This window comes from Saccopteryx leptura, chromosome 5 (genome assembly GCF_036850995.1).
Source record: "Saccopteryx leptura isolate mSacLep1 chromosome 5, mSacLep1_pri_phased_curated, whole genome shotgun sequence".
NCBI lineage: Eukaryota > Metazoa > Chordata > Mammalia > Chiroptera > Emballonuridae > Saccopteryx > Saccopteryx leptura.
In genome coordinates this window covers 115,105,898-115,132,365 of record NC_089507.1, presented here as the reverse complement: position 1 = coordinate 115,132,365, position 26,468 = coordinate 115,105,898, and the positions used below count along the sequence as shown (strand labels likewise).

Below are 26,468 nucleotides of genomic sequence, written 5' to 3'. Positions count from 1 at the left end.
TTATTAAGTCAGAGGCAGGGAAGCAGAAAGACAGACTCATGCATGCACCCTGACCAGAATCCACCCAGCAAGCCCACAAAGGGGCTATGCTCTGCCCATCTTGGGCCGTTGCTCACAACCGAGCTATTTTTAGCACCTGAGGTGGAGACTCCACGGAGCCAGCCATCCACAGCACCTGGGGCTGATATAGTTGAACTAACTGAGCCATAGCTGCAGGTGAGTGAGAGAAGGAAAGAGAAGGGGGAGAGAAGGGGGTAGAGAAGCAGATAGTCGCTTTTCCTATGTGCCCTGACCGGGCATTGAACCCAGGATATCCACATGCTAGGGCCGATGCTCTACCACTGAGCCAACCAGCCAGGGCTGTAATGTATTATTTTAATAATACTTACGGCTGACTTAAATGTACATTTTAACCTCTATGTATTCAGAGTATCTAATCAAAGAAATTTCATCAGTGAAATCATTTATTCAGCGTGGTTAACAGCCACTAAGAATGTACAGATACCCCATAGCAAATATTTTCCCTAAAATTTCCCTTAGAATAATTTTTTTTTAAGATTTTATTTATTGATTTTTTGGAGCAGGCAGGGAGAGGGAGAGAGAGGGAAACTGGAAAAGAGGAGAGGAGAAGCGGAAAGCATCTACTCCTGGTGGTTGCTTCCTGTATGTGCCTTGACTGGGCAAGTCCAGGGATTCAAACAGGCGACCTCAGTGTTTCAGGTCAAAGCTTTATCCACTGCGCAGAAAAATCTTTAAAAGCCTCTCATGTTATGTAGCAGTCTCCATCACAATATCTTGAACAATTCAATGCTTAAGGAAACCATGATGTCCTAAAAGCATCTCCATTAATGACTTTATTTTTAAAAAGATCAAAAAATTGAGCACAGATTTAGTATTCCAAGAGGCTTGAAAAATGTCAAGTATTGGCTATTCCTGTAAACAAGACTTTTAAAACGTATTTTGAAAACAATACAGTAAGTGATTATCTGGCAGGGGTTATAAATATATTTCCATAGGGTGAATTTAAAAGATAAAAAATAAAAACAGTCCTAATGGTATATAAATGGTACTTGTGGCTCGGGTTATACATACATACATACATACATACATACATACATACGTTATCATTTAAAAATGTGTACATGTAACTAAACCAATTAATACAGTAGGCATTTGACACATACCCCTAAAAATCTTATATTTAGTTGGCCAATATATTTTTAGCCTTCACATTGGGAAGATGAGAGAATGCCTTTCATTTGGGGTCACTTCTGTTCACTTTTATATGGCACTTGATTATCTACCAATTTTGGGGGGTAGTATACAGGAGGAGAGAACACTTAAATACGAAAAACACAGTAGTTTTTGATCCATTACTTTTACAGGGAAACATAATCCTACATGACAGCATTTATGTAATTAGAGAAACAACTGGAAAAGAAGGTCACGGGTTAGATGGTTCTGGGCTGCTCTGCATTCATGATTTACCAGACCCTAAACTTTGTTGTTATCCGACTACAAAAAGTACCGCCTCGTACATTATTGCCAATCCAGAAAACTTTAAAATCGTAATGCACAAGTAAAATTTCACTGCACATATTCCAAAAGAGCCTTTTATAATTTAAGAATTGTGCCACAGACCGGAAGGCTAAAGTATTTTAAAATAGTTTGAGTAGAATAAACCTCAACTCCAGATAAACGATAACCTAACAAAAATGGGTATGGTCATTGATAATAACAGCTACGACTCATTTAGAATATTCTAAGTGAAAATGCATTAAGGTCAATCAATTCAAATTCTTGTCAAACACAGACAGAGCTGCCATTACCATGCTCATTTTCCAGATGATAAAACTAGTTTTAGTTCAGTAAGCCTAGCCTGACACACACTCCTTGCTTCCTCCACTGTCTCCAACTTAACAGAAAGCACCCTTAAAAACTTTTGAAATAACAAAACAAAAAACCCTAATTTTGTCTTTCACATGGTCAGACCATATCTGACCAGTTATGTCTACAAAACAAGTACTGGAAATGTGGGGATCAAATGCCTGAAGATAAACAAGTTGCTAACCTTCTGATACTGTTCACTCTGTGAATAAATCATGTATCTTCAAAATGAGTCTCCTTCACCTCCTGTTCTAACTAACCAATCCAGTTGTTCATTCCGTCACTGAACACTCAGTAAGCTTTGTGGAAGGTACTATGTTAAGTAATATGCGGAGATGACAAAAGGGAATGACAGTTAAAGCCTAACCTCCCTGGGCTTTTATTAGGATGCGTATCAATCCCACATTAGTTTAACTCAAATAAAATTAAAAAGTTTAATTTATACTTCTCCCATCAGTAAAAGGGAAGAATGTCCAAAATAATCAAATTAAATAGATAGCATTTTGGGGGAAACCATCCAACAGAAATACAATACATTCCACAAACATGAGCGTGTAAGCATTTTTGAACTGTTAAGTAATTACATAAAGGAAATAAAAAGAAATGGGAAATTAACTATATATATATAAAATATTAGCATTTTAACATTAATAATTTTTAAAATCATTAAGTCTTCAAACTTTGGTATTTACTGAAGCTTAAGCAACCCTCGATTTCAAGTACCCACATCAAGTGTGGAGTCCCGTGCCCAGATGCTACTGCGGGAACGCCCAACTCGAGACCTCACACAGGCCCCACGCAGCGCTGACACTTGTTCAGTGAACACTGACTTAAGTGCAAATTCGTATCTGGCTCTCCTCAGGGTGAGAGAACGAAAGGAGGACGTGTGTGTGATAGTGTGTGTGATCGTACTTACTGAATTTGTACACCACCCACAGTTTGGCCCCGCTTGTATACATTCTCCACAGGATTTGGCATTTGCTTTTAAACATCTATTTTCATCTGTCAGGAGAAAAAAGAATAGACCACTTTGCTTGATGTTTCAAGAGAGAAAATAATGAAAAATCAGCATCACAATGACAAATAAGGCAATATACATGAATGTTAACTGAATACTATGACCCAGACCTGTCCCAAAGACAGGTGATTCCGATTACCTTGACACAGAGCCATAAAAACACAGTGACCTTTCTTGTCTTCCATAGCAAGGACCAGGTACCATTAATCCACATATGCATTTTTCCTTTTTGTCAAAGGCACAGCTTCAGGGTCTATCATCCCAGGTAGTTATACTTGTCAGTTTTCTTACAACTGGACAAAGTATTATTTGTTTTTACTGAACTCACGCTACCACAACCATGTACCTTGAGCGGGTTTCCCTTCGTTTTTATTACACAAATACTTGAGAAGTCTGTATTCATCCAATCCACAATCCCACAGTTTTCAGGCTCTGTGTTCAAAGCATGTCTTACATTTCTTTAAATCTATCGTAGAAAATGTATCAGCATGCCTTACATGTGGGAAGCACGGGTATGGTTTCCAATGTGTCTTTTCTGATTATTATCATCATAGAAAATTTGGGCCCTGGCCGGTTGGCTCAGTGGTAGAGCGTCAGCCTGGCGTGTGGGACTCTCGGGTTCGATTCCCGGCCAGGGCACACAGGAGAAGCGCCCATCTGCTTCTCCACCCCTCCCCTTCTCCTTCCTCTCTGTCTCTCTCTTCCCCTCCCGCAGCCAAGGCTCCATTGGAGCAAAGTTTGCCCAGGCGCTGAGGATGGCTCTGTGGCCTCTGCCTCAGGTGCTAGAATAGCTCTGATTGCGGCAGAGCGAAGCCCCAAGATGGGCAGAGCATCGCCCCCTGGTGAGCGTGCCGGGTGGATCCCGGTGGGGCGCATGTGGGAGTCTGTCTGACTGCCTCCCCGTTTCCAACTTCGGAAAAATACAAAAAAAATAATAATAATTGAAAAATACATCAAAATATATTTTTAAAAAACCCTAAAAATCACCCACAAATCTGCTCAAACTACACTGCTCACAAAAATTAGGGGATATTTCAAAAATGAAGCGTTAAAATATCCCTTAATTTTTGTGAGCAGTGAACTATTAAAATCTAAAGTAGTTTTGTCCTTCTTTCCGGCCTTTTTATACAGATAAAAAATAGCAAGGAGGCATGACTATACAGACATTATTTCAATGAAATTGAGAATATACATTTTGCATACTACTTTTTATAATTTATCGTGTTTCATTATAAATTCTTCAAAAATATGGCTTTTAATATATTTCATTATGTTCACACAAGCTTGGCTCTCACATGCAGCATGAGCCCCTAAAACCCACTCACACTCAGACGCACCCACTCTGATGACCATTCTTATAATGCACAACTCTGCTTCTCTAACATCAATTCTTAAAAACACCAAACTGAAGAGCATTAATGCTTTTAAATTCTTAGTACACACTAACTTCTACCCCAAACTACTACTATGACAAGCAGTAAATAAATACCATTTCATTACACCTTCAACAGCACTGAGTACTTTTTTAATACAGATTTTTTTTTACTCGTTTAACAGGTATAAATTACAAGAATATTGATTCAACTGTCAGTTATTTAAGGTTTCATTTTTTCATACCTGTACTGACCACATCTTTTGTAAATTTTCTATTTTGTCTTTTGCAAAGTTTTCTATTATGTTCATCTGTTTTTACTGGATCTCTACACATGATAATGAAATTAAACCTTTGTTTAGTGTCTTACTGTTGATGGTGTTTTGACATATGTTTTGGGATTTGTATGTTGTTAGTTTTATAAAATTCAAATTTATCAATTATTTCTTTTTTATGGTTTCTTCATTTTTCTGTGTTCTAAGTCCTTCCCATCCCAAGATCAAGTAATTATTCTATGTGGTGTGTTTTTAAGATTTGGAGAATAGAATTGGATATTCTATTACTTCAGATGTGGATGCACCACAGTTTATAATTAAAAACAGTTTTGGATTTGGCTTTATTTTCCATTCTTCTAACGATGCCCACATTTTGCAAAACTTTTTGATCAAAGGGTAGGACATCTTCTAGAAAGTTGGTTGTTCCTGGTTTCATTTTTTAAGGCTATAATGGATAGTCCATAGTCCACCATTCTACACTTTCACTATCTTTCCTCTAAGTATATTACATGTCTTTGCTTTTCCTACACTCAAACACTCCATTACATTCTCAGAAGGTGTTTCTTGTACTGCATTTATTTCTATCACTGTAGTGCAGGGGTCCCCAAACTTTTTACACAGGGGGCCAGTTCACTGTCCCTCAGACCATTGGAGGGCCAGACTATAAAAAAAAACTATGAACAAATCCCTATGCACACTGCACATACCTTATTTTAAAGTAAAAAAACAAAACGGGAACAAATACAATATTTAAAATAAAGAACAAGCAAATTTAAATCAACAAACTGACCAGTATTTCAATGGGAATATGGGTCTGCTTTTGGCTAATGAGATGGTCAATGTCCAATTCCATATTTGTCACTGCTAGCCGTAACAAGTGATATGACGCGCTTCTGGAGCTGTGACACGTGCATCCTGCGTCACTGGAAGTAGTGCTGTACGTGAGCAATGCTGCGCTTTGCGGTGCCGCCACATACAGTACTCCTCCTCTCAATGACCACCAATGAATGAGGTGCCCCTTCCAGAAGTGTGACGGGGGCCAGATAAATGGCCTCAGGGGGCCGCATGCGGCCCACGGGCTGTAGTTTGGGGACCCCTGCTGTAGTGTCTCATCATGGGTGGGGGGCAGAGGTGAGGGCGCTGTGAAGCCTGGCAGCCACTGTAAGGACCCTACCCTGCCCTCTGAGTGATAGGACCGCAGGCCTGTCAGATGGATCTGCAGGACCTCATTTAGGTTCTCCAGAATATAGCTGGTCAAAAAGCAACACAAGACACTGAAATGAGAAGACAAATAGGGTTCTTTCTTACCTGCTTGGCCAAACACATGGCAAACAGGACTGATCAGTCCAACCCAGAAAATCAGTTGTAAATTCATCTGAAATATAAAATGCACATTATATTAAAAAATACATTAAACATAAACATTCCCACCCACCTTATCTTCCACTGATTTTAAAAACACAGTATTTCACATGTCATTTTTTCTCCAACCTTTCTCTCTCTCCACTCCATCACCTACTTTTCCTTCCCAAGTACATCTCCCACCTCCAACTAAAATCACTTTCATTCCTGATCCCCAAAATCCGTTTTTGCTTTTATCCAAATCAAATATATTCCAACATTTAATTAACCATGCCTCAAAAACAACCAGTGTCAAGTACCCCCTAACACCAGAAAAGCCATTAACAGTCTTTGTGCAGGGAGACCTCCACCTGTTATCAGCAGTGGTTCCTGCAGTCCACACAGGAGCACTGATGCCCGGCGCTTCCACACTGAATGTTAGTTTGAGTGAACTTGTCAAAATCCTGACTGTTTCATCCTCTTACAATTTTTCAACAGTTTTTTATTTCTCCTAAGGCTAAGACCAAATGCCCTGACTCAATTTTTTTATCTTTTATAATTATTTCTCTTTTTTAAGAAAATGAACTTTTATGCATGGAATTCATAAGCTACTTAGTTCTAACTCCCTAAGACTTCCAGATCTACAAACTAGAGTTTAAAAAAGGTGGGAGCGTATAAGAGGCAAAAGAGGTCTGAGTGTCTTCCAGAATCTCTAAAGAAAAATTACTAACAGTCTGGTGAACTCAAGCGCTCACTCTATTATCTGTGACTTTCCAGAGTTGGTCAAGGACGGCTGCAGCCACAGGTCGCTGACCCTACCCTGTAACTCCTCATGGCTTTGGACTAGCAGCTAATTAATCATGCATAAATATCTGCCCCTCCCAAATATAAAACAAAACAAATACAGACCAAAAAAAGGTGGGGGGGAATTTTACTTGTTACCAAACAAGTAAAAATTAAAACAACAGAAGGTGAACTAGCAAGCAAAAAAAGGGGTTTTTAAAAAAATACTCAACAAAACTTGCTGCAGAAGGCTGAGACACACCAGACATGGCTCTGTAAATGAGTATAATTTGGGGAAGAAATAAGTTAACAACCTGCATCAAAACCCATGAAAAACAGTGCTTCTCTGACTTAGTAACCTAACTACTGGGAATCCCTCTGAAGAAGGAAGTAACTGAAACCATAGAAGGGGACACATATGCACACTCACATTTAGTACAGAACTTGGGTCAGCAACAGCAGGCTTACCGCTGTTTGTATGAAAATTAATACAATAATTGATAAACAATGACACAGAAATAAACTGTTCATGTACTTAAAACAGTAAACCTACTTTGCCCAGCCTGTATATTTAGAATAGGAAAAAGTGCAAACATCTTGTATCCCTAAACAAGGAAACAGCCAACTACAACTTAATGGGATCTATTAGAGTCCTAAGATATTACTCAAGTAATATCAAAAGGTTTACAGAACTGCCTGACTGGTGGTGGTGCAGTGGATAGAGCGATGATCTAAGACGCTGAGGACCCAGATTCAAAACCTGAAGGTCGCTGGCTTGAGCGTGGGGTCATCGACATGGCCCCATAGTTGCTGGCTTGAGGAAGGGGTTCCTGGCTCAGCTGGAGCTCCCCTGACCAAGCCCTGCCCCTGTCAAGGCACATAGAGAAGCAATCAATGAGTAACTAAAATGACACAACTAGGAGTTAATGCTTCTCATGTCTTGCTCTTCCTGTCTCTCTCTCTCTCTAAAAAAACCCCAAAAAACAAAAGAGGTTTACAGAATAATTTTGGGTGCAAGGTACACATTAAGATGGCACATTTGCAACTGTAACAGTGTATAGAGTAACCAAACAGATCTGGAGATGACAAAGTCATAAGCATAACATAGACCAGGCGTCCCCAAACTGCGGCCCCCTGAGGCCATTTATCCGGCCCCCCACCGCACTTCCAGAAGGGCCACCTCTTTCATTGGTGGTCAGTGAGAGGAGCACTGTATGTGGCGGCCCTCCAATGGTCTGAGGGACAGTGAACTGGCCCTCTGTGTAAAAAGTTTGGGGACCCCTGACATAGACAATGGGTTTACTGGTTTTTAAACTGTCAGTCTTTTCCTCTTTTTGCTTCTTTAATAAAAACAATTATGACAGGGTAACTGTGCAAACTGTTTACTTGGTAAATTTCCTTCATTGAGTAAAAATATTTACTTTAAAAGCCTCCGTCTTCAGCGCTTGCGTTCCTGGATGCAATCCCCCAGCTCCCAGAGAGCTTCTTCTGCGCCTGTCAGAGTGCTGGATGCCGCCCTTCCGGCTGGGGAACCCGCCTTTCCAGTGGGGGACTAGCGCCGGCCTCTGCCTGCTCCCAGAGGACAGCCAGGCCACGGGCACGGCCTGACACTGACACTGCGACTGCGTGCAGCCCAGCCAGCCCTGTGATGTGGGCAGCTTCCAGTTCTGCTTACACATCCCTGTGAAATGCCCGACAGTTCACCTTTTAAGGCTGCCTAAGAGGTGTGATGTGTAATAAATTCACACATAGACCATAATTCTAGGCAACTCAATGCTACCAGTTCCAAAGCTGTGACTAAAAGGACCCGGAACATTAAGATTCCCCAGGAAATATGTGCCTCTGACAAACAGGGCATCGAGGGCAGTTTCAGCACAAAGGCCATACATGGACTGTCCATGTTTCTTCAGGGTATTTGCTAGGCTATGTCAAGGACCACTGGACCACCTTGAGAAACCCCTTAAAGTATTATACAATTCAGAGAATCACCACTAAGATGAAGTTACTAGGTAACAGAAAATGTTTCCTAACATTCTTAGGTTACATGGTTTTAAAGTATTATTTGAAATGCCTTTGTCCTTCTGTAAACCAAGTCAAGCCAAAACCCAGCCTTTCTAAACCCTCAGGCTTCCGGAAGAGCTCCAAACCCAGCAGCAGGCAGGCGAGTCGTGGCTGGGGCGCTGAGGGCGGCCAAGGGAACAGGACAGCCGCGGGAGCCACGCAGGCCAGGTCAGCGGAAAAAGGCACGGTCACCAGCTACGAGAGGAAGGCCAAGCTTCTCGTGGGAGACAGAAGACAGCAAGGGAGCAGAAAGAAGAGCTAGGAGGACAAGACAGTGTAGACAGCAGGCTGGAGTCAGGGCAGAGACGGTGTAGACAGCAGGCTGGAGTCAGGGCAGAGACGGTGTAGACAGCAGGCTGGAGTCAGGGCAGAGACGGTGTAGACAGCAGGCTGGAGTCAGGGCAGAGCTGGACAGTGAAGGGGAGGGGAGAGAGGCCCAGAAGGCTCCCCACACAGCCCTGCAGCCTTCACAGGCACGGGACACTTGTGCATGCAGGCAGGGAAGAATGGAACCACCCGCAGCTGCCTCTACTTCAACCCTCCTAAGGCAGCACTTCTCAAGTGTGGCCTAGGGCAGTGGTCCCAACCCCCGGGGCCGCGGACCTTTACGTCCGTGGGCCATTTGGTACTGGTCCGCAGAGAAAGAATAAATAACTTACATTATTTCCGTTTTATTTATATTTAAGTCTGAACAATGTTTTATTTTTAAAAAATGACCAGACTCACTCCTGATGCTTGTCTCGTAAGTTTGACAATTATATTTAAAAATAACCAGTTTTCACGCAGGTCGCATAATTTTATTTTGTGCACTTATCCATCCCACCCTAAAGGCCATTCCGTGAAAATATTTTCTGACATTAAACTGGTCCATGGCCCAAAAAAGGTTGAGGACCACTGGCCTAGGGGAACACCCTCATCAGATATACCTGGGGGCCCACCTGAGGCCTAAACACACAGTCTGAATGGGTGGGGGGACTGTGCTGGGCTCCCAGAAATTCTTACACAGAGAACAGCTGCTCTGAGGAGTTTCCCAGCAGTAACACCTCACACAGAACAGCTTACAGGCAGGGCCAACAGGGTGTAGTGCCTTCAGGTGTTTTCCTAACCCCACTGCCTGTCTCCTCCTCATAATCAAAGGTCTAGAATACACTGGTCTCCACTTCACAGCCTCCTGCTACTTCCTCACTGGCTAATAGGGGTGTCCACTTGCTCCCATGCGTGTAAAACTGCTCCTGCAAAAGAAATCTTCCCAGGCCTTACCTTACTCTCTGCATGCATTCATTCATTCAAAAATCCAACCACCCACAAAATGCCCTGGGGAGTCCCAGCAGTTTACCACCAATAAAATTCACACAAAGCAACATTTAAGACATTCCACCAGTCTCCTGAAACCTCCACTCAGCCCGCCCAGATGACTGGTTTCTCTCCCTCAAACAGCCAAGTCAGGTTCTGTGTCCTCTCTAGATATACAAAGGTCACAATCTCAAGGAGTTTCCAGTTCAAAGACAAAAATTCAAACAGTTACGACATGATGCTGTGGTGTCTGCAGCGGAGATAAGAACAAGGACACAGAGGACCCACGACTGGCCAGGTGACACAGGCTTCCCGTGACAGCATGCCGGCTGTGACACAGACGCTCAGGAAATGGTTGCCCAATGAGTACAAGCGCTCTAGGCAAGCACAAGGGCGCCTTCTATCTCGTTTCTCAACACAGTATACGTTGGGGTGACTACCGACCCACTAATGGAATGGTCTCCCTCTTTCTGTCTTTAGAGGAAAGACCAGCAAAAATATATATATTTATGTGTTATTTGTAGTTAAATCTGGTAGGTGAAATGAGTGATCATTTAATCCCTGTAATTTTCTACATTAAGTATCAATTATGTTAAAATTTTAAAACATCATCAAGGCTAAAAAGAATCTTAAAGTCCTTAACTGTTTCTGAGGCTTAAATTACAAGTGGGAGACAAGAGAAAGAGGCCAGCAGGGCAGGAGGAGCTGGGACAAAGGCTTGCACAGTCCCACTCAAGAGGTCAGACTTCGTTGTTAGGAGGACCCTGAGGAGCCCGGGGCCAGGCAGGGATGTAACAGCACATACACAGCAGGAAATTAGTGGGTGGAGGACAGGAGGGCAAGAGAGGATCGGATCCCCATGACAAATCCAACACTGATGGCCAAGGCTCAAAAGGTGATAATGTCCGAATTCAGACGGGAGGGATAGACGACTGAGCGATGAGGAGGTAGCAGAGTAGGAGCTATATTGTTAGACAGGAAGGGGGGGAATCTTCCCTTTCAAACAAAGACAGAAGAATGAAGTCGGGAAATGACAACTGCTGTTTTAGGGAGATGACAACTGCTGTTTTAGGGATGTGGACTGTGTGTCAGGGTTCTGGGTCTCAGGAGATACACCACAGCTGTCACGAGACAGGTGGCAGCTGAAATTAGGAAAATGAATGAGATTAGGAAGTGTTGGGCAAATAAGTTTGTAAAATGTGTTTAGGTTTGCTCACTTGTATTTTGCATTGGCAGGAGGATGGCCCACAATTTTCCAACTCCACAGTTCCTGTACCATCTGTCCAAGTCCACCCTGACCCTGAAGGCCACAGCAATGGCTCCTGGCCGTACAGGAACGAAAGAATTCTTAGGAAGAGACGGGAGCTGAGAGCACGCCTGAAGAGGGGCAGACACAGGGAAGACAGTAAAAGCAACTGAGGGCCAGGCCTCCCTGGGCAGACAGGTGTCCTCCGGGGCACGAGCCTCCATCCTCTGTAGTTGGGCTGTGTTGGGCAAATAATTTTGTAAAATTAGTGTTATTTGACTTTGCTCACTTTTATTGTTAAAAATGGCCACTGCCCACGTAAAATGGCTGATTACCTTCCTGCTTCGGAAGGGCTTGGTTATGGTAAAGTGTGCTGGAGGAGGGGTTTTCGTGCCAAGAAAAGTTGGTTAAGGAAGAGGAAGCCATTTTTGCAGAGAGGCAGCCAAGATGGCGGGGTGCTGAAGAAGCCAGTTTGTGGAGAGAGAAGATGGGGAACCAGAGGGGACTGAGCTGGTAGGGGCCTTTGATTCTAGAAAAACCCGGATGTGTCAGTAGCTTTGTGAGCACTGAATGAGTGAGTTTTGGAGCCCTGTGTGTTTGTGTTTACTAACCTGCCCGGTGCGAGACTAGAGTAAAAGGAATGGCCCACAAGTTTTCTGCTCCACAGTTTCATTACCATCTATCTGAATCTAATGTAAACCTGCACCTGAATGGTGGCTGTGACGGCCGCTAGTACTGGCCTTACGGGCTGGCTCCTCACTAAGTCAGGGCATGGGAGAGAGATTGCGAAGACTCCAGGTCACACCCAGCGGTGCTCCTGAAATAGAAAGTAAGGACTGTGCCAGGAGGAGGGGGCAGACATCAGGACAGCGCAGTGCCAGGAGGGGGCAGACAGCAGGACAGGGCAGTGCCAGGAGGAGGGGGCAGACATCAGGACAGCGCAGTGCCAGGAGGAGGGGGCAGACATCAGGACAGCGCAGTGCCAGGAGGAGGGGGCAGACATCAGGACAGCGCAGTGCCAGGAGGAGGGGGCAGACAGCAGGACAGGGCAGTGCCAGGAGGGGGCAGACATCAGGACAGCGCAGTGCCAGGAGGAGGGGGCAGACATCAGGACAGCGCAGTGCCAGGAAGGGGCAGACAGCAGGACAGCGCAATGCCAGGAGGAGGGGGCAGACATCAGGACAGCGCAGTGCCAGGAGGGGGCAGACAGCAGGACAGCGCAGTGCCAGGAGGAGGGGGCAGACATCAGGACAGGGCAGTGCCAGGAGGGGGCAGACATCAGGACAGCGCAGTGCCAGGAGGAGGGGGCAGACATCAGGACAGCGCAGTGCCAGGAGGAGGGGGCAGACATCAGGACAGGGCAGTGCCAGGAGGGGGCAGACATCAGGACAGCGCAGTGCCAGGAGGAGGGGGCAGACATCAGGACAGCGCAGTGCCAGGAGGAGGGGGCAGACATCAGGACAGCGCAGTGCCAAGAGGAGGGGGCAGACATCAGGACAGCGCAGTGCCAGGAGGAGGGGGCAGACATCAGGACAGGGCAGTGCCAGGAGGGGGCAGACATCAGGACAGCGCAGTGCCAGGAGGAGGGGGCAGACATCAGGACAGCGCAGTGCCAGGAGGAGGGGGCAGACATCAGGACAGCGCAGTGCCAGGAGGAGGGGGCAGACATCAGGACAGCGCAGTGCCAGGAAGGGGCAGACAGCAGGACAGCGCAGTGCCAGGAGGAGGGGGCAGACATCAGGACAGCGCAGTGCCAGGAGGGGGCAGACAGCAGGACAGCGCAACAGAGTTACAGAGCAGTGCCAAGAACCCAGCAGGTAATGGCACTCTAATTCATAAAGGGACAACTGTAACACTCGTTTCACTTGAAATGACTTGTTAATACTCATCTCCCCAATGGGCTCTAGGCCCCAAGGAGACAGGGCCTTGAAGTCTTCCTCATGTACCATACCTTGAAGTGATTGGAACCAAGTCTATGCTCTAATACTGTTGCCTGACTACCGTATTTTTCACTCCATGACCATAAGACACACCTATCATTTTAAGGAGGAAAATAAGAAAAAAAAATATTCTGAACCAAATGGTATGTTAAAATATTTAACAAAATACTGTATTTTTTGCTCCATAAGACACACGGGCATTTTCTCCTCCACTTTTGGGGGGGAAAAGTGCATCTTATGGAGCGAAAAATACGGTATATTAAACTGCACAACATTTCTTCTCTCCGGCATCACTCAGAAGCCCAGGAAAGAGGAGTTTCTCAGATTAGTGAGGTTGCAGACCCTCTTTTAATAGTAAAGGGTTACTATGGATACCCTAGTGATAACAATTTTCAATTCATTTAAGTATGTATAAGCCAACTTAAAGCTAGATATAAAAAGTCTCAAGCTCCCAGTTCTTATACTCTATGAACCAAAATTAACTTACACATAACAGCAAATACAAACACAGGCACTGAAATAATTACTCAGTACCATCCACATGTTGTTTATTATTATAATTGTTGGCACAAATGCACAAAATTATATTTAGAAATTGTGTAGAAATGCTCAGATTACTGAGACAACCTCCCACAGGTTCTCAGACCACCACTAGAAATCACTGACTCAACCCCCCAGTGTACAGAGCAAGTGCAGAAGGGGTGCACCAGGGAGCGGACTGACAGTTAACACAAAGAGGAGGACAAAGTCAAAGGCCTCGAGACCATGCCAGACAGCTGAGAGGCGGGGCTGCCGTGCACACACCGGGCAGCTGAGAGGCGGGGCTCAAGTGCACACACCGGGCAGCTGAGAGGCGGGGCTCACGTGCACACACCGGGAAGCTGAGATGCGGGGCTCACGTGCACACACCGGGAAGCTGAGAGGCGAGGCTGTCGTGCACACACCGGGCAGCTGAGAGGCGGGGCTCACGTGCACACACCGGGAAGCTGAGATGCGGGGCTCACGTGCACACACCGGGAAGCTGAGAGGCGAGGCTGTCGTGCACACACCGGGCAGCTGAGAGGCGGGGCTCACGTGCACACACCGGGAAGCTGAGAGGCGGGGCTCAAGTGCACACACCGGGCAGCTGAGAGGCGGGGCTCACATGACACGAGGGGAAAAGCTGGGAGGTAAGCAGAGGCTCTAATGTTCAGATAGGCAGGCTTGGGTAAGAAGGGCTAAGAGAAACTGTAGTTACAGGGGCTACTTGTTTTAGGCAGGGTTCTTCCCGAAAGCAAAGCCTGAGACAAGAACAGGAGTCCAGGCGGGCAATGTATTCAGAAGGTGACCCCAGGAGAGAGGTACCAAGACAGAGAACCCAGAAAAGAGAAAAAGCCAACCCCAGGATACCTGACTTACTTGCAGGAGGTGCCTAGGGGCCTGACCTTGCTGAGAAGTTTTGAGAAGTGTATAAAGTCTTTCCACTGGAGAAGCACATGCAAAAGTGGGTTTTTAGCAATTACAGTCCCAAATGCTAAGCTTGCCCCAAGGGACATTAACCCCCACACTTCTAAGAACAACAGTGCACCTGCCTAGAAGGCTGCTGCAGAAGGCCACAGCCAGGAGCTTGCCAGGGAAGCCCCAGGGGCTAAGGGAAGCGCTGGAGGCACGATGCAGTGAGCCAGAAGTGAGTCACAGAGCTGCTCCCAGCAGCAAGGCCAGAGTGGTGGCCAGGTGCGAGAGACCAGAACAGGTTTCTAACACAGTACACAGAGGCCACTGGACTGGACTGGGTCGGAAAAACTGGTAGGCCAGAGTAGGAGAAGTGTCGCTGAAGACATTACTGAGCCCCTAAAGATGAAAAGAATTGGAGGCTGATTTATACCAGGTGAGTCCCCTCTAAACACATATACATAGAGTAAAACAAGTATAAAGCAGCTTGGCTTAAAAGATTTAGTATTTAAGACACATGTAGCTCTTCCCTACCTACTGTAGATGTGTACCACAGCTGTGCCTTAGCAGCTGCCATCTAAGTTATTTCTTCATGTCTCCTTTATCTAGCACAGCATCTTAATATTTAATAAATGAGGGAACTATAGATATGGGTAACTGGAAAATATGCAGAAGTCTCAAAAAAAACCAAACAAACAGTAAGCTTAACACGGGCAAGCAATGTATTGTAACCACCACTACGTGACAATTCATGACAAAGAGCTATGAGTGCAGATTTTCAGCTGGTGTGCTTAAGAATTGTTAAAACATATACTACCTATTTAGTCAGGGGCACTGATCTCTTTCTCCTTAGATTGTCAAATAAAAAAAAAAATAACAACAGACAACACAATAACTGTCCAGTGTGAGTGAGTCCATTTATAACTATTTTTTTTTGTCAGATCGGCAAAAAATAAAAATTTTGGTGTGCTGCAGAATTTTAGTAATTAGTTATGTGTGTCATGCAATGAAAAAGGCTGAAAATTGCTGGTTAGACTGTGGAAGCAGATGCATGAATTCAAATCTCTGATCAGCTACTACCTAAGTAGGAGATAATGGCAAATTATTTAATCTATACTTTGGTTTCCTCTAGAGACAACAGTCCTTGCATTATAAGGGTTACCTGAAGTTTAAATAAGTTGATAAATTAAAAGCAAGTTTTGGCACACTGTAAGCACTGCCTAAGTACTGCTGTTATCATTAATACATATTATGGCTGGTGTTCAACAACAAACTTGATTGAATAAGAAAGTAACTATGTTTGAATGGTTAGCTTTTTTCAATCATAATTAAAACCAGAAAACTTTGGACTGATGTACCCTAAGGGAGACACAAGATATGTTAGAAAGGACAAGATATAAGGGTCAAAAATAAAACTGTAAACAATGTTGCCACTCATACAGTACTTATTTTGATACAATATCAAATAATAAAGTTTAATCCAATGCTAATTATTATATTAATTAGATGCTAATTATTTTAACAAGTATAATTAGATACTTATTTTAAGTTCCACACCTAAGTAGGAATATTCTATCTAATGTGCTTTCTAACAACAAACACAAAGAAGATTGCTGCAGAGCCAAAAACAAAATTTGCCGTCATACCTGGAGGCTTGACATCCCATCTCCAACCACTTGATGTCAGCATTAACAAACCCTTCAAAGCTGCCATGAGAGACAAATGAAACCAATGGATCAAGTCTTCTGGGGACAATTTGACACCAGCAGGACAAGTGAAGAAACCAACTATAGGAGAAGTTTGTATCTGGGTGTAAAGATCCTGGGATAATATCAAGATTGAGACTGTTATCAAGTCATTTAAGAAGTGTGGCATTCCAAATGCCATAGATGGAACTGAGGACGAGGCAATAATGAAGACAGTGATTCATCATAAGACACAGATGAGGACAAGCTAATGGATGGGAGTTTTGACATAGATGAGGAGTTGTATGAATTTTATGATGAATAAATTTGAATTCAATAACTTTATTTTCAAATTTCGGGCCCCAATATTAAGGTGCATCTTATACATAGGGAAATACAGTAATTTTCTGACAGCCAACTTAGTCACTATTTTAAAGGAAAGAACATCCTTCCAGTGCTAAAACTGACTCAGAACACAAAAATGAAAAGGACCTAAAAAACGTTTGATGAGTTTATTTCTTAGGCCTTCAAAGTGAATGGAGGCTAACAAAAGTTATTTGTGTGTGTGTGTGACAGAGAGATAGAGAGAGGGACATATAGGGACAGACAGAAAGGGAGGGAGAAAGATGAGAAGCATCAATTCTTAGTTGCAGCACCTCAGTTGTTCAAATACTGCTTTCTCATATGTGCCCTGACTGGGGGGCTGCAGCAGACCGAGTGACCCCTTGCTCAAGCCAGTGACTTTGGGTTCGAGCTGGTGAGCTATGCTCAAACCAGATGAGCCTGCACTCAAGACGGCAACCTCAGGGTTTTGAACCTGGGTCTTCTGGGTCCCAGTCCGACACTCTATCCACTGCGCCACCACCTGGTCAGGTTAACAAAAGTTATTTTAATTCTTAAATTTCATGAGTATACTCTGATAGGTTTTACAGTATGTCTCATTCCTACAAAAGCAGTTCATCCTAATATCCTATTCTACCATATTCAATTTTATCTAAGGAGTCAGAATTCATTCTTTGAATAATAAAGAATCTTAAGCATCTCCCCCAAATAATCTCATTTTAGTGGTTAACACCCACAAATATGTGCAAGTGTTCACACTGGCAAAAATTGTACCTAATTGTTTTTTAATCCCTGCTATAAACTCACCTCATTTCTTCAAGGTTAAGTATGGTTTTATGTCCCATTCAAACTCTTAGTACATATTTATTATTTATTAATGTGTTTAATGATGTCACAAATAACTCATTTGGCATTTCCTTTTACATTTACAGATTAAAATCTGTAAAAACTTTACATGCACTATATTTGTAGAAATTAAACAATCACCCTTTAGAGAAAAATTACTTTAGGAAAATGTGGTAAATTACATTTATCTCAAGGTTTAAAATAAGGTGCCCAGAAGCCAACTCATATAAAAAGGAGTCATCTGCAAAAGAGTTCTGCTCATAAAAATATCTGCACAAGGACATATTTTTATTCAATATAACTAATTAAATTCAAGTCAATAAGTATTTACTGCATATCTACCATGTGCCCGGCATACAAGGGTGGGCAAAAGTAGGTTTACAGTTGTTCATATAAAAATATGTAACACAAGAATAAATAATAATACAAGAATCAACTCCGTCATGTACTCACAATTGTAAAGCTGCTTTTGCCCCATCCTGTATAAGTAACAGAGCTGGGATATCTACCCCATCTGCTTCAAATAAATGCCCATGCTTTCTCCGTTAAGTAGGTTTCCAATGAGCAAAGCTGTTTGGGAAGCTCTGCCATTGCTCAGCCTCTCAGAACACCGTCAACAAAAGCACAGGTAGCCAGGGGCACTCCTGGCTCTAACCTGCGAATCGACTATCATTTCCAGGTGCAACTGTTAATCTCCCTTACTTTGTGGACAATGCCTCTGTTCTAGTTATCTACTGTTCCATAACAAAGGAACCCCAAATTTAGCAGCTTGAAACATTTACTGTGTTTCAGTTTCTGAGTCAGGAATCCAGGGGAATCTTAGCTGGGTAGCTCTGGCCCAGGGTCTCTTTCAGGTTGCAGTCAAGCCATCATCTGGGCTGCAATTTACCTGAGGCCCTGACCGGGGCTGGAGGGCTGTGTGCACCCTGCTTCCCCCACGCGGAGAGCCATGGGGGACGCCTATATCTGAGAAACCCTGCTGACCTCCAGCTACATACGCCCCAAAAGAGAGGGTGAGAGCCGGGAGGGAGAGCACCTTTCTCCTCACAGGAAGTGCAAAACCCAAACTGTTCTCCCTTGTCTGATAGGAAAAGGTATGTGGAGGTAATCATAGAAATGTTTATGGCCCAAATATTAAGTAAGAATTAATGATTAACAAAAACTTAGAAGAAGGGATGAAGAAGGAAGGAAAAACTAGAGACCAGGAAAAAGGAGAGGATAAGTACTCCAAGTCAAAGATGCAACTGACAGCTCCGGTGACGCTCTTTCCACCCTCCGTGGGTGACAAGAACAGTACCTTACCTGGAAAACTTCCTGAACTTCATTACTCTCACCCAGAAAACAAGAAGTTTTTCTGAGCAGACCCCTTCTTAGCCGATGGTAACACCAGCCTGAGGCTGCCAACAACAGAGGTTTCACTGCTCCAAAGCTACAGGTTCCTAAAGGAATGTGAAACCTAAAAATAGCTCTTTAAAGTATTTTTTTTAAGTCGTTATTTCTTATTTATTTATTTATTTATTTATTACAGAGACAGAGAGTGAGTCAGAGCAAGGGATAGACAGAGACAGACAGACAGGAACGGAGAGAAATGAGAAGCATCAATCATTAGTTTTTCATTGCGCTTGCAACACCTTCGTTGTTCATTGATTGCTTTCTCATATGTGCCTTGACCATGGGCCTTCAGCAGACTGAGTAACCCCTTGTTGGACCCAGCGACCTTGGGTTCAAGCTGGTAGACTTTTGCTCAAACCAGATGAGCCCAGCTCAAGCTGGCGACCTCAGGGTCTCGAACCTGGGTCCTCTGCATCCCAGTCCGACGCTCTATCCACTGCGCCACCGCCTGGTCAGGCCTAAAAATAGCTCTTAACAGGGCTACTACCTAAGGAAATGACAGAACAGCAACTGAAGACAGCATACCCAACTTCCCCAGGAAAATGAACACATGGGAGGAAGATCAATCATCACCACCCAGCACCCAGCCCACAATGTGCCAGGGAAAGGTACGCCTGAATGGATATACTGCATGTGGGCAAGTATAACGCCTCCAAGGTAAGTACATGGAAAGTGCAGGGAGAGAAGGGCATAAAACTGAACTAGGAAAAACTGTCAGGTCAAAAAGTTAAAGGAAGTGAAGAATCTTTTCTGAAAATAGGAGAAAAATCTAGATGAATTTATGATCTCAAGTAGATCTAACAGTGATCAAAAACTGTAAGGAAAGTGCAGAGCTAAGGACAGAAATTTACGCTGAAATGCTCTATAGAGCTTATCAACACAAGGAACAGAATCAAAGAGACAGGAAAAGCCTCACAGAATTTAAACTAACACAAAACAACTAGATACATTTTGATACAATCCATGGTGATCTAACCAGGGGTAGTCAACCCTTTTACACCTACCTCCCACTTTTGTGTCTCTGTCAGTAAAATTTTCTAACCACCCACCCGTTCCACAGTAATGCTGATTTATAAAGTAGGGAAGTAACTTAACTTTATAAAATTTATAAAGCAGAGTTACAGCATGTTAAAGCATATAATAATAATTACTTACCAAGTACTTTATGTCGGATTTTCGCTAAGTTTGGCAGAATAAATCTTTATAAAACAACTTACATTAGTTAAATCTATCTTTTTATTTATACTTTGGTTGCTCCGCTACCGCCCACCATGAAAGCTGGAACGCCCACTAGTGGGCGGTAGGGACCAGGTTGACTACCACTGTGGACAACTGGTATACCACCACAACGCTCAGAAAATGGATAACCTTGTGTAAGGAGTGGGAAAAGTATTAAATTAAAAAACAAAATTGGTGAAGGGGCACAAAGTAAACTCCAAGACTGCAGAAGGACAGACTTTAAACACAAGCAGAAAAATAAACTTAAACAAAACGATAAGTCATTTTATTAAGGGCTGATGCAAACCCAGCACGAAAAGTTGCCTGAACTCAATTCTTCCCAGCTCCTCCTTCCACTCAAAAAAGTTAAGACATTACCAAGCAAACAACTTGCTTCCAACCAGCCTTGACAGCTGTTCCTTCTACACTTGCTGTGTCTGTAGAGCCTGCCTTTCCCTGTGAGGGGAAAAGAAAAACTTAGTGACTCTTCTTACAGTTAGGATATTTTACTTTGAGGAAATTTACAAAAATAATTGTGAATGGAACTAGCAAAATCAGTTATCCATCCATATTAGATTAGTGGTATCAATCAGTAAGCACTTGAAAGCAAGATTCTCCTACATAATTTCAAACAAGGAGAGTGAGAAGCTACAATCCCAGATTGTGTCGTTTTAGCCTCCCTTTAGGTAGATCACCCCAAAATTCTTACTTGACCAAAACTTTAATAAATGCTGACATCATTTGCCATATCTCCCCTCTGCCCTGCAGTGGAGGAGAAAAAGCAGCACTGGGTATAATTTAAATGTATAATGTTTTATTTATTTATTTATTTTTGTATTTTTCTGAAGCTGGAAACGGGGAGAGACAGTCAGACAGACTCCCGCATGCGCCCGACCGGGATCCACCCGGCACGCCCACCAGGGGGCCATGCTCTGCCCCTCCCGGGCTTCACTCTGTTGCGACCAGAGCCACTCTAGCGCCTGGGGCGGAGGCCAAGGAGCCATCCCCAGCGCCCGGGGCGTCTTTGCTCCAATGGAGCCTCGCTGAGGGAGGGGAAGAGAGAGAGAGAGAGAGAGAGAGAGAGAGAGAGAGAGAGAGAGAGAGAGAGGAAGGAGAGGGGAAGGGGTGGAGAAGCAGATGGGCGCTTCTCCTGTGTGCCCTGGCCGGGAATCAAACCCGGGACTTCTGCACGCCAGGCCGACGCTCTATCACTGAGCCAACCGGCCAGGGCCTAAATGTATAATGTTTTAAAACTTAACTAAACATAGGGAGAAATAACTTTTTCTCATTTTACGAAGCATTAAGCTGGGAATAATATCTACCTCAGAATTGTTGTAAGAATAAAATATGACCATGAATATAAATGCTCTTAGCAACAAATGTCTCTATAGTGATGTACAGACCAGTTTACTTGATTAATTGAATTTTCTTCTTAGTTTTCAACTCATTCACAGGTCGTAGGCCTCCAAACAGAAGAACCTAAGTGACTAGCTAATAAATGGTTCCTAATCTTTTCAAACCCATGCTTCTTTAATAAGCACACATCCATCTCCTATTGTTTCTGTTGTGTTTTCCTACTGTAACATAACATTAAATGCACTTTTACAAACTACAACCTCCTCCTGCAATAATCAAGTATGACCCACCAGCACCTCTCTAAAGAAGCATTAAAATCATACTATGAAATAAATCATACATAAGCTAGAAAACACTGGACAGCTAATAAATTACTACCCCTATTTCATAGAATATGAAAGCTAAGTTACTTCCATATTCATTCAATAAATATGTACACTGGCCTGTGACATGCATACTTCATATGGTACATTCCAAAAATTTTTTTTCATGTAAGTACTTTCCTCATCACTCCACTGAAATTACATTCCCTACAACAAACTTAAATACTAATTTTTCTTCTACCTTTCTGGTTTTTTGGGGGGTTTTTTGGCCTTCATTGGCTCTTCATCTCTTCACCTCTTCACCAACCACAATAAGCAGAATTAACTATTCCTTTCTTTGTGGTCAAAAAACATCTTCATAGTGCCTAGTCCAGTAAACAACAGATCTTTAGTGATGCTCAGTAAGAGTGTTATTTTAATTCTATCATAAACTTCTACTGTAGCTAACTGTGTGCGGCTGTGAACCTCACTACACCATGGCTGGAGGGCAAGAATCTAGGTCTTCAATTGTAAAAGTAGTCACACAATATTTGCTAAATCAGACTGGGTTCTGCTTTGTAACCACACTGTCCTTAGAGACCCATCCGTCATCCCTAGCTTTGCTCTCACCATGGCAAGCTCCACTACAACGCCTTCCCCTCACCACTTCCCCCAGGGCTGATAGTTTTCTCCAAACCTATTAGAGAATATTATTTGATATGGCACACTGTATAAAATATTCTTTGGTATTTGTTATGTCTCCTTCGATGGCACACAACTTGTCCCAACTCCACAATATACATAACAGCAATGCCCATGTCAAACCTCTTGTTCACCCATTCAGCTTGGCATTTTCTGGGTAACAGCCACTCAATATACAGGTTAAAATGCAATGGATCACAGAGCCATGTCCCCACAAAGAGCTGACAGTACTGGATTTGCCTGGTTAGCACTGTCAGGTGTTCTCTAGATGATCACTAGGCACAGCTCCTCCCCATCTCTGGTGAGGACACAAGAAAATGGTCTTCGTGGGGGACAGAGAAGAGCTACTCTCTGCACTGCTCAAGCTAAGCAGGAGGTAGCCTTCTGCTCACAGAATGAGGGAGACAGAGACCACTACTTTCTGGTGTAGACACAGAAACCATGGGGTGAAATGTTTTCACTAAGCTTCCAGAGAAAGGCAATGGTGGTGCTTGCATGAAAGCCAGGTTTTCCACCTCTCAATCAAGAAACCTTGACTGCATCAAACTGCTCCTCGAATTGTCTTAGAAGACTACCAGGTCTGGCTTCAACCTCATGCATGCCAATCAAAGGGAAAACCCACAAACACTTAAATCACTCACTGAACTGTCACACAAAGAAATTAGAACCTGGGGAAGGGAAATGCTTTTTTAGACTCCTTTGCATCTACCCAGACCTAGCCCACACGTATTTCACGATGAGATGGTATACGCATGAATTTTAGCATATTGCTAAACAGTTAACCTTATCTTCTAAAGTCACAAAAAAAAGTTTAAAGGTAATTGACTTCTAAAAACCCACACTTTATTATTCCATTAATAAAAATAAACTGTGTAAAAGTCTTAGAATGAGCCATCTTTAAAAAGATGAGAATTTACCAAGTATGGTTTGGACCCCTTTGCACACAGCCCCTGAAAAGTCACATTCTTTTCACTTACCAACTGAAATAGTCTAAGACCCCTGTGTTTTGGTCGTTCGTCGCGACCCACAGGTTGAGAACCGCTGGTCTAAGGCTGTGCACTGCACTGCCTTTAACTGAGGTGCACACTGTAACAGTTGTCAACTTTCTACATCTGTAGATACTGCTATTTCATGACCTTTTAGATTCCCACCTTTATCCCTGTCAATGCATCCTCCCTACCCAAGAAGACTCCCACCTCTGCAACAACACAAAAGAGAAAAATCCCACAGTATATAACCAAAATCAGAACAGACCTACTAATGTAAGAGACATTTACATATTTTAACTATATAATCCTCTATGGTGTACTCACAACCTGACCGATCCTAACTTTCCAACTACAGCCAGTGTGAATCCTCAGATAAGTTCAGCTGGTTACACATTCAGAAATTGAAATTCTCAGACCTCAAAGTGCTGAAATATTTAGCAGTTAGGTGTTTGATCTCATCACTCTAGCAGTGCAGTTAAGAGTTAGCCAGTGTACTGACAGGATATTAAAGAAAAACTTTCTTTAGATAGACTATAATGCTGCGGTCCCATGCTGTGAGCCACTACTTATTTGTCAAGAGGCCAAACAATAAAGATACAAAGTGGCGAGTAATAAAGTGCCGAGCATTCCATGGAAACCTGCACCATGTTAAACTATTTGGTTAATTTTCATTTTATAAAGCAACCAGATGTCCTTCCCCAGAGTCGCTCCTAGAGTTCGGAATTTATTGTTATGAATATAGAACTGCATATTCACTCAATGGTGGCAAATAGGGGCAGATTTTAATTAGCAACCAGCAAGTTAAGAAGAAAGCTTGTTAATATTACTAAACCCAGAATTTTCAGCATTGTTGATTCTATACTTTTCATGGGCAGAAAGTTGAGGGAGATTTAGAAAACAATCTTAATACAATAAAAACTTAAAAATTTAGATCTGTGAAGTCAACACAGATGACTTGTTAGTTTATTTGCTTTCTATGTATAGAAGTATTAACCACATCCCGTCTTTTAAACTAGCATTCTAACAACACCTTCCATTTTATACCAAATTTTAGGGTAAGTAAAATGGCTTTCTTCTCAAATGACTGTGACCAAAATACCACTTTGGTTCATATGTTTTCTCTTTATCATTTCATCTTCAGTCACTCATTTAATATTGATCACTGAGCCAAAATTATTTAAAAACATGAACATTATAGTGGGACTCTCCGATGAGTCTTGCCCACTCTGGACCATGATGACCCCAAATGTAGACCAGGTAACTTAAGTTAAAATTCCTTAATCACTCGTAAAAGTGGTCAACTGTACAATCTACATTAAAGGTGGTGTGTTGTTGAAAAACGATGCCTAATCAAAATCCTTTTAGCATGTTATTTCTGTGCCATCTGAAGTCAAAACCATCCAGCAATTTTGTAAACTAAGTATGTATGTGGATGCAGACCCGACAAAAACTTACCAATGAGGTTATTAATTACATGCTATGTAATTGAGTTTTAAAAACCTTTGCAATATACCAAGAAGGGATGAGGAATCAACTCTTAAGCATCGAATCTAAGTGTTTTACAGTTTCTACATTTGATCTTCACAACTGTACTGCAGTTACCAAAAGTGACCTGTGACTCAAACACGGGCTCTTGGCTACATGCTATGGCTTCTATATTCACCAGCGGGACGACCACATGTAAATTGTTTACTTATGATCCCTGTGCCTCAGTTTCCCCATTTTACAAATGGGGATGAAACAGATCCTGCCGCATTGGATCGGTTTCAAGATTACATGAGAACACCGATAAAGCGCACAGAGCTAAGGAAAGTCCTCACTGTCGTTATTACAACAATTATTACTTTTGTTGTTGGTGTAGGTAGTCTTGTTCCCATTTTGGAGACGAGAAAACGGAAGCCCAAAGTATCATTTACCAGTGATCACACAAACTTGGGCTAGGTTTTGACTCAAAAGCACAAATTTGATCCAATAAAAACTGCTTAGCGATTAAACACTGGTCCTGCTTCAAACAGCACTGGTCATCATGAAGCCTAAGAAATGACACATAGTGAACCGGCCCAGGGCGTCGGAAAGGGAAGGGGCGCCCCGTGAGAACGCGCCCGGAGCGTAGGGCCGGGAACTGAGCGCGGCTCCCCACCCGGAGGGCGAGAGCATTGGGCCGCGCCTGCACCGCCCGCCGCCGGGCCCGCACTTCCCGCGGGCGAGAGCCGCGCCGCCGCCGCGCGCAGGACACGCGGACAACTCCTCGACCGGGGAAGTGCACCGCCGGGGGCCGCCGGTCTGGAGCGGCCTCCACTGGCTCCCGCCGGCGCGCCCACAGCCGCGCGGGGAGCGGGGCCACGCGGCAACGCGACCACTCGGACCGGCGGGCGCCCCGGTCCCCGCACCCAGTCCCGGCCCCGAGGGGAGGCACCCGGAACCGACCCTCCCCTGGCGGCCACTGCGGGGCGTGGAGGCGGCGGGGACCTTCCGAGAGCGCGGGCGGCCCGCATTTCCGCCCCTCCGGCTGCAGCCCACCCGCCCCCGACCGAGGCCCGCCGCCCGCCCGCGCCGGCCCCGGCCCCGGCCCTACCTTCCCCGTGGCTCCGGGCCGAGCTGGCTCGGGCCTGCTCCTCCGCGCTCCGCTCGGTTCTCCGCGGGAGCCGGGCCTCCGGTCTCGGGCGCGGCAGCTCCTCCTCCTCCATGGCGGGGCGGGGACTCGCGGGCCGGAGCCGCCTCCCGCCGCCAGCGACCCTAGCCGGCCTCTCCGCCCCGCCCCGCCGCCCGCTCCCTGCGGAAACGCATTCCTCCCGGCCGCGTCAGCAGCGCGCGCGGGCGGGCGGGAGCGCGCGGGGCCGGGAGCAGGAAGCCGGGCTGGACAAAGGGCTGCCCCGGGCGTCGCACTGGGAGGGTGGGTCGTGGCCTTGGTTTCCTCCTCCGCGAGTCGGGAAGGTGTGGCTGCACTGCGGACTCCCGCGCCCCCGGAACAGGCGGCTGGGCTCCCTCT

The 26,468-nt window shown here is 44.3% G+C and overlaps 1 protein-coding gene across 3 annotated transcripts in view; it reads right to left on the bottom strand.

Annotated features, from left to right (window-relative positions):
• Window positions 1–26,209, bottom strand: part of ITGB1 (integrin subunit beta 1) — a 62,779-nt gene extending 36,570 nt beyond the window's left edge. For all 3 annotated transcript variants that reach the window (XM_066384513.1, XM_066384514.1, XM_066384515.1), the window contains exons 1-3: window positions 26,055–26,209; window positions 5,861–5,927; window positions 2,804–2,889 (exon numbers count right to left, since the gene is read on the bottom strand). In XM_066384513.1, the coding sequence (XP_066240610.1) occupies window positions 2,804–2,889; window positions 5,861–5,927 (153 nt within the window). In that variant the 5' untranslated portion in view covers window positions 26,055–26,209. The remainder of the gene's footprint in view (window positions 1–2,803; window positions 2,890–5,860; window positions 5,928–26,054) is intronic.
• Window positions 26,210–26,468: the final 259 nt, after the last annotated feature.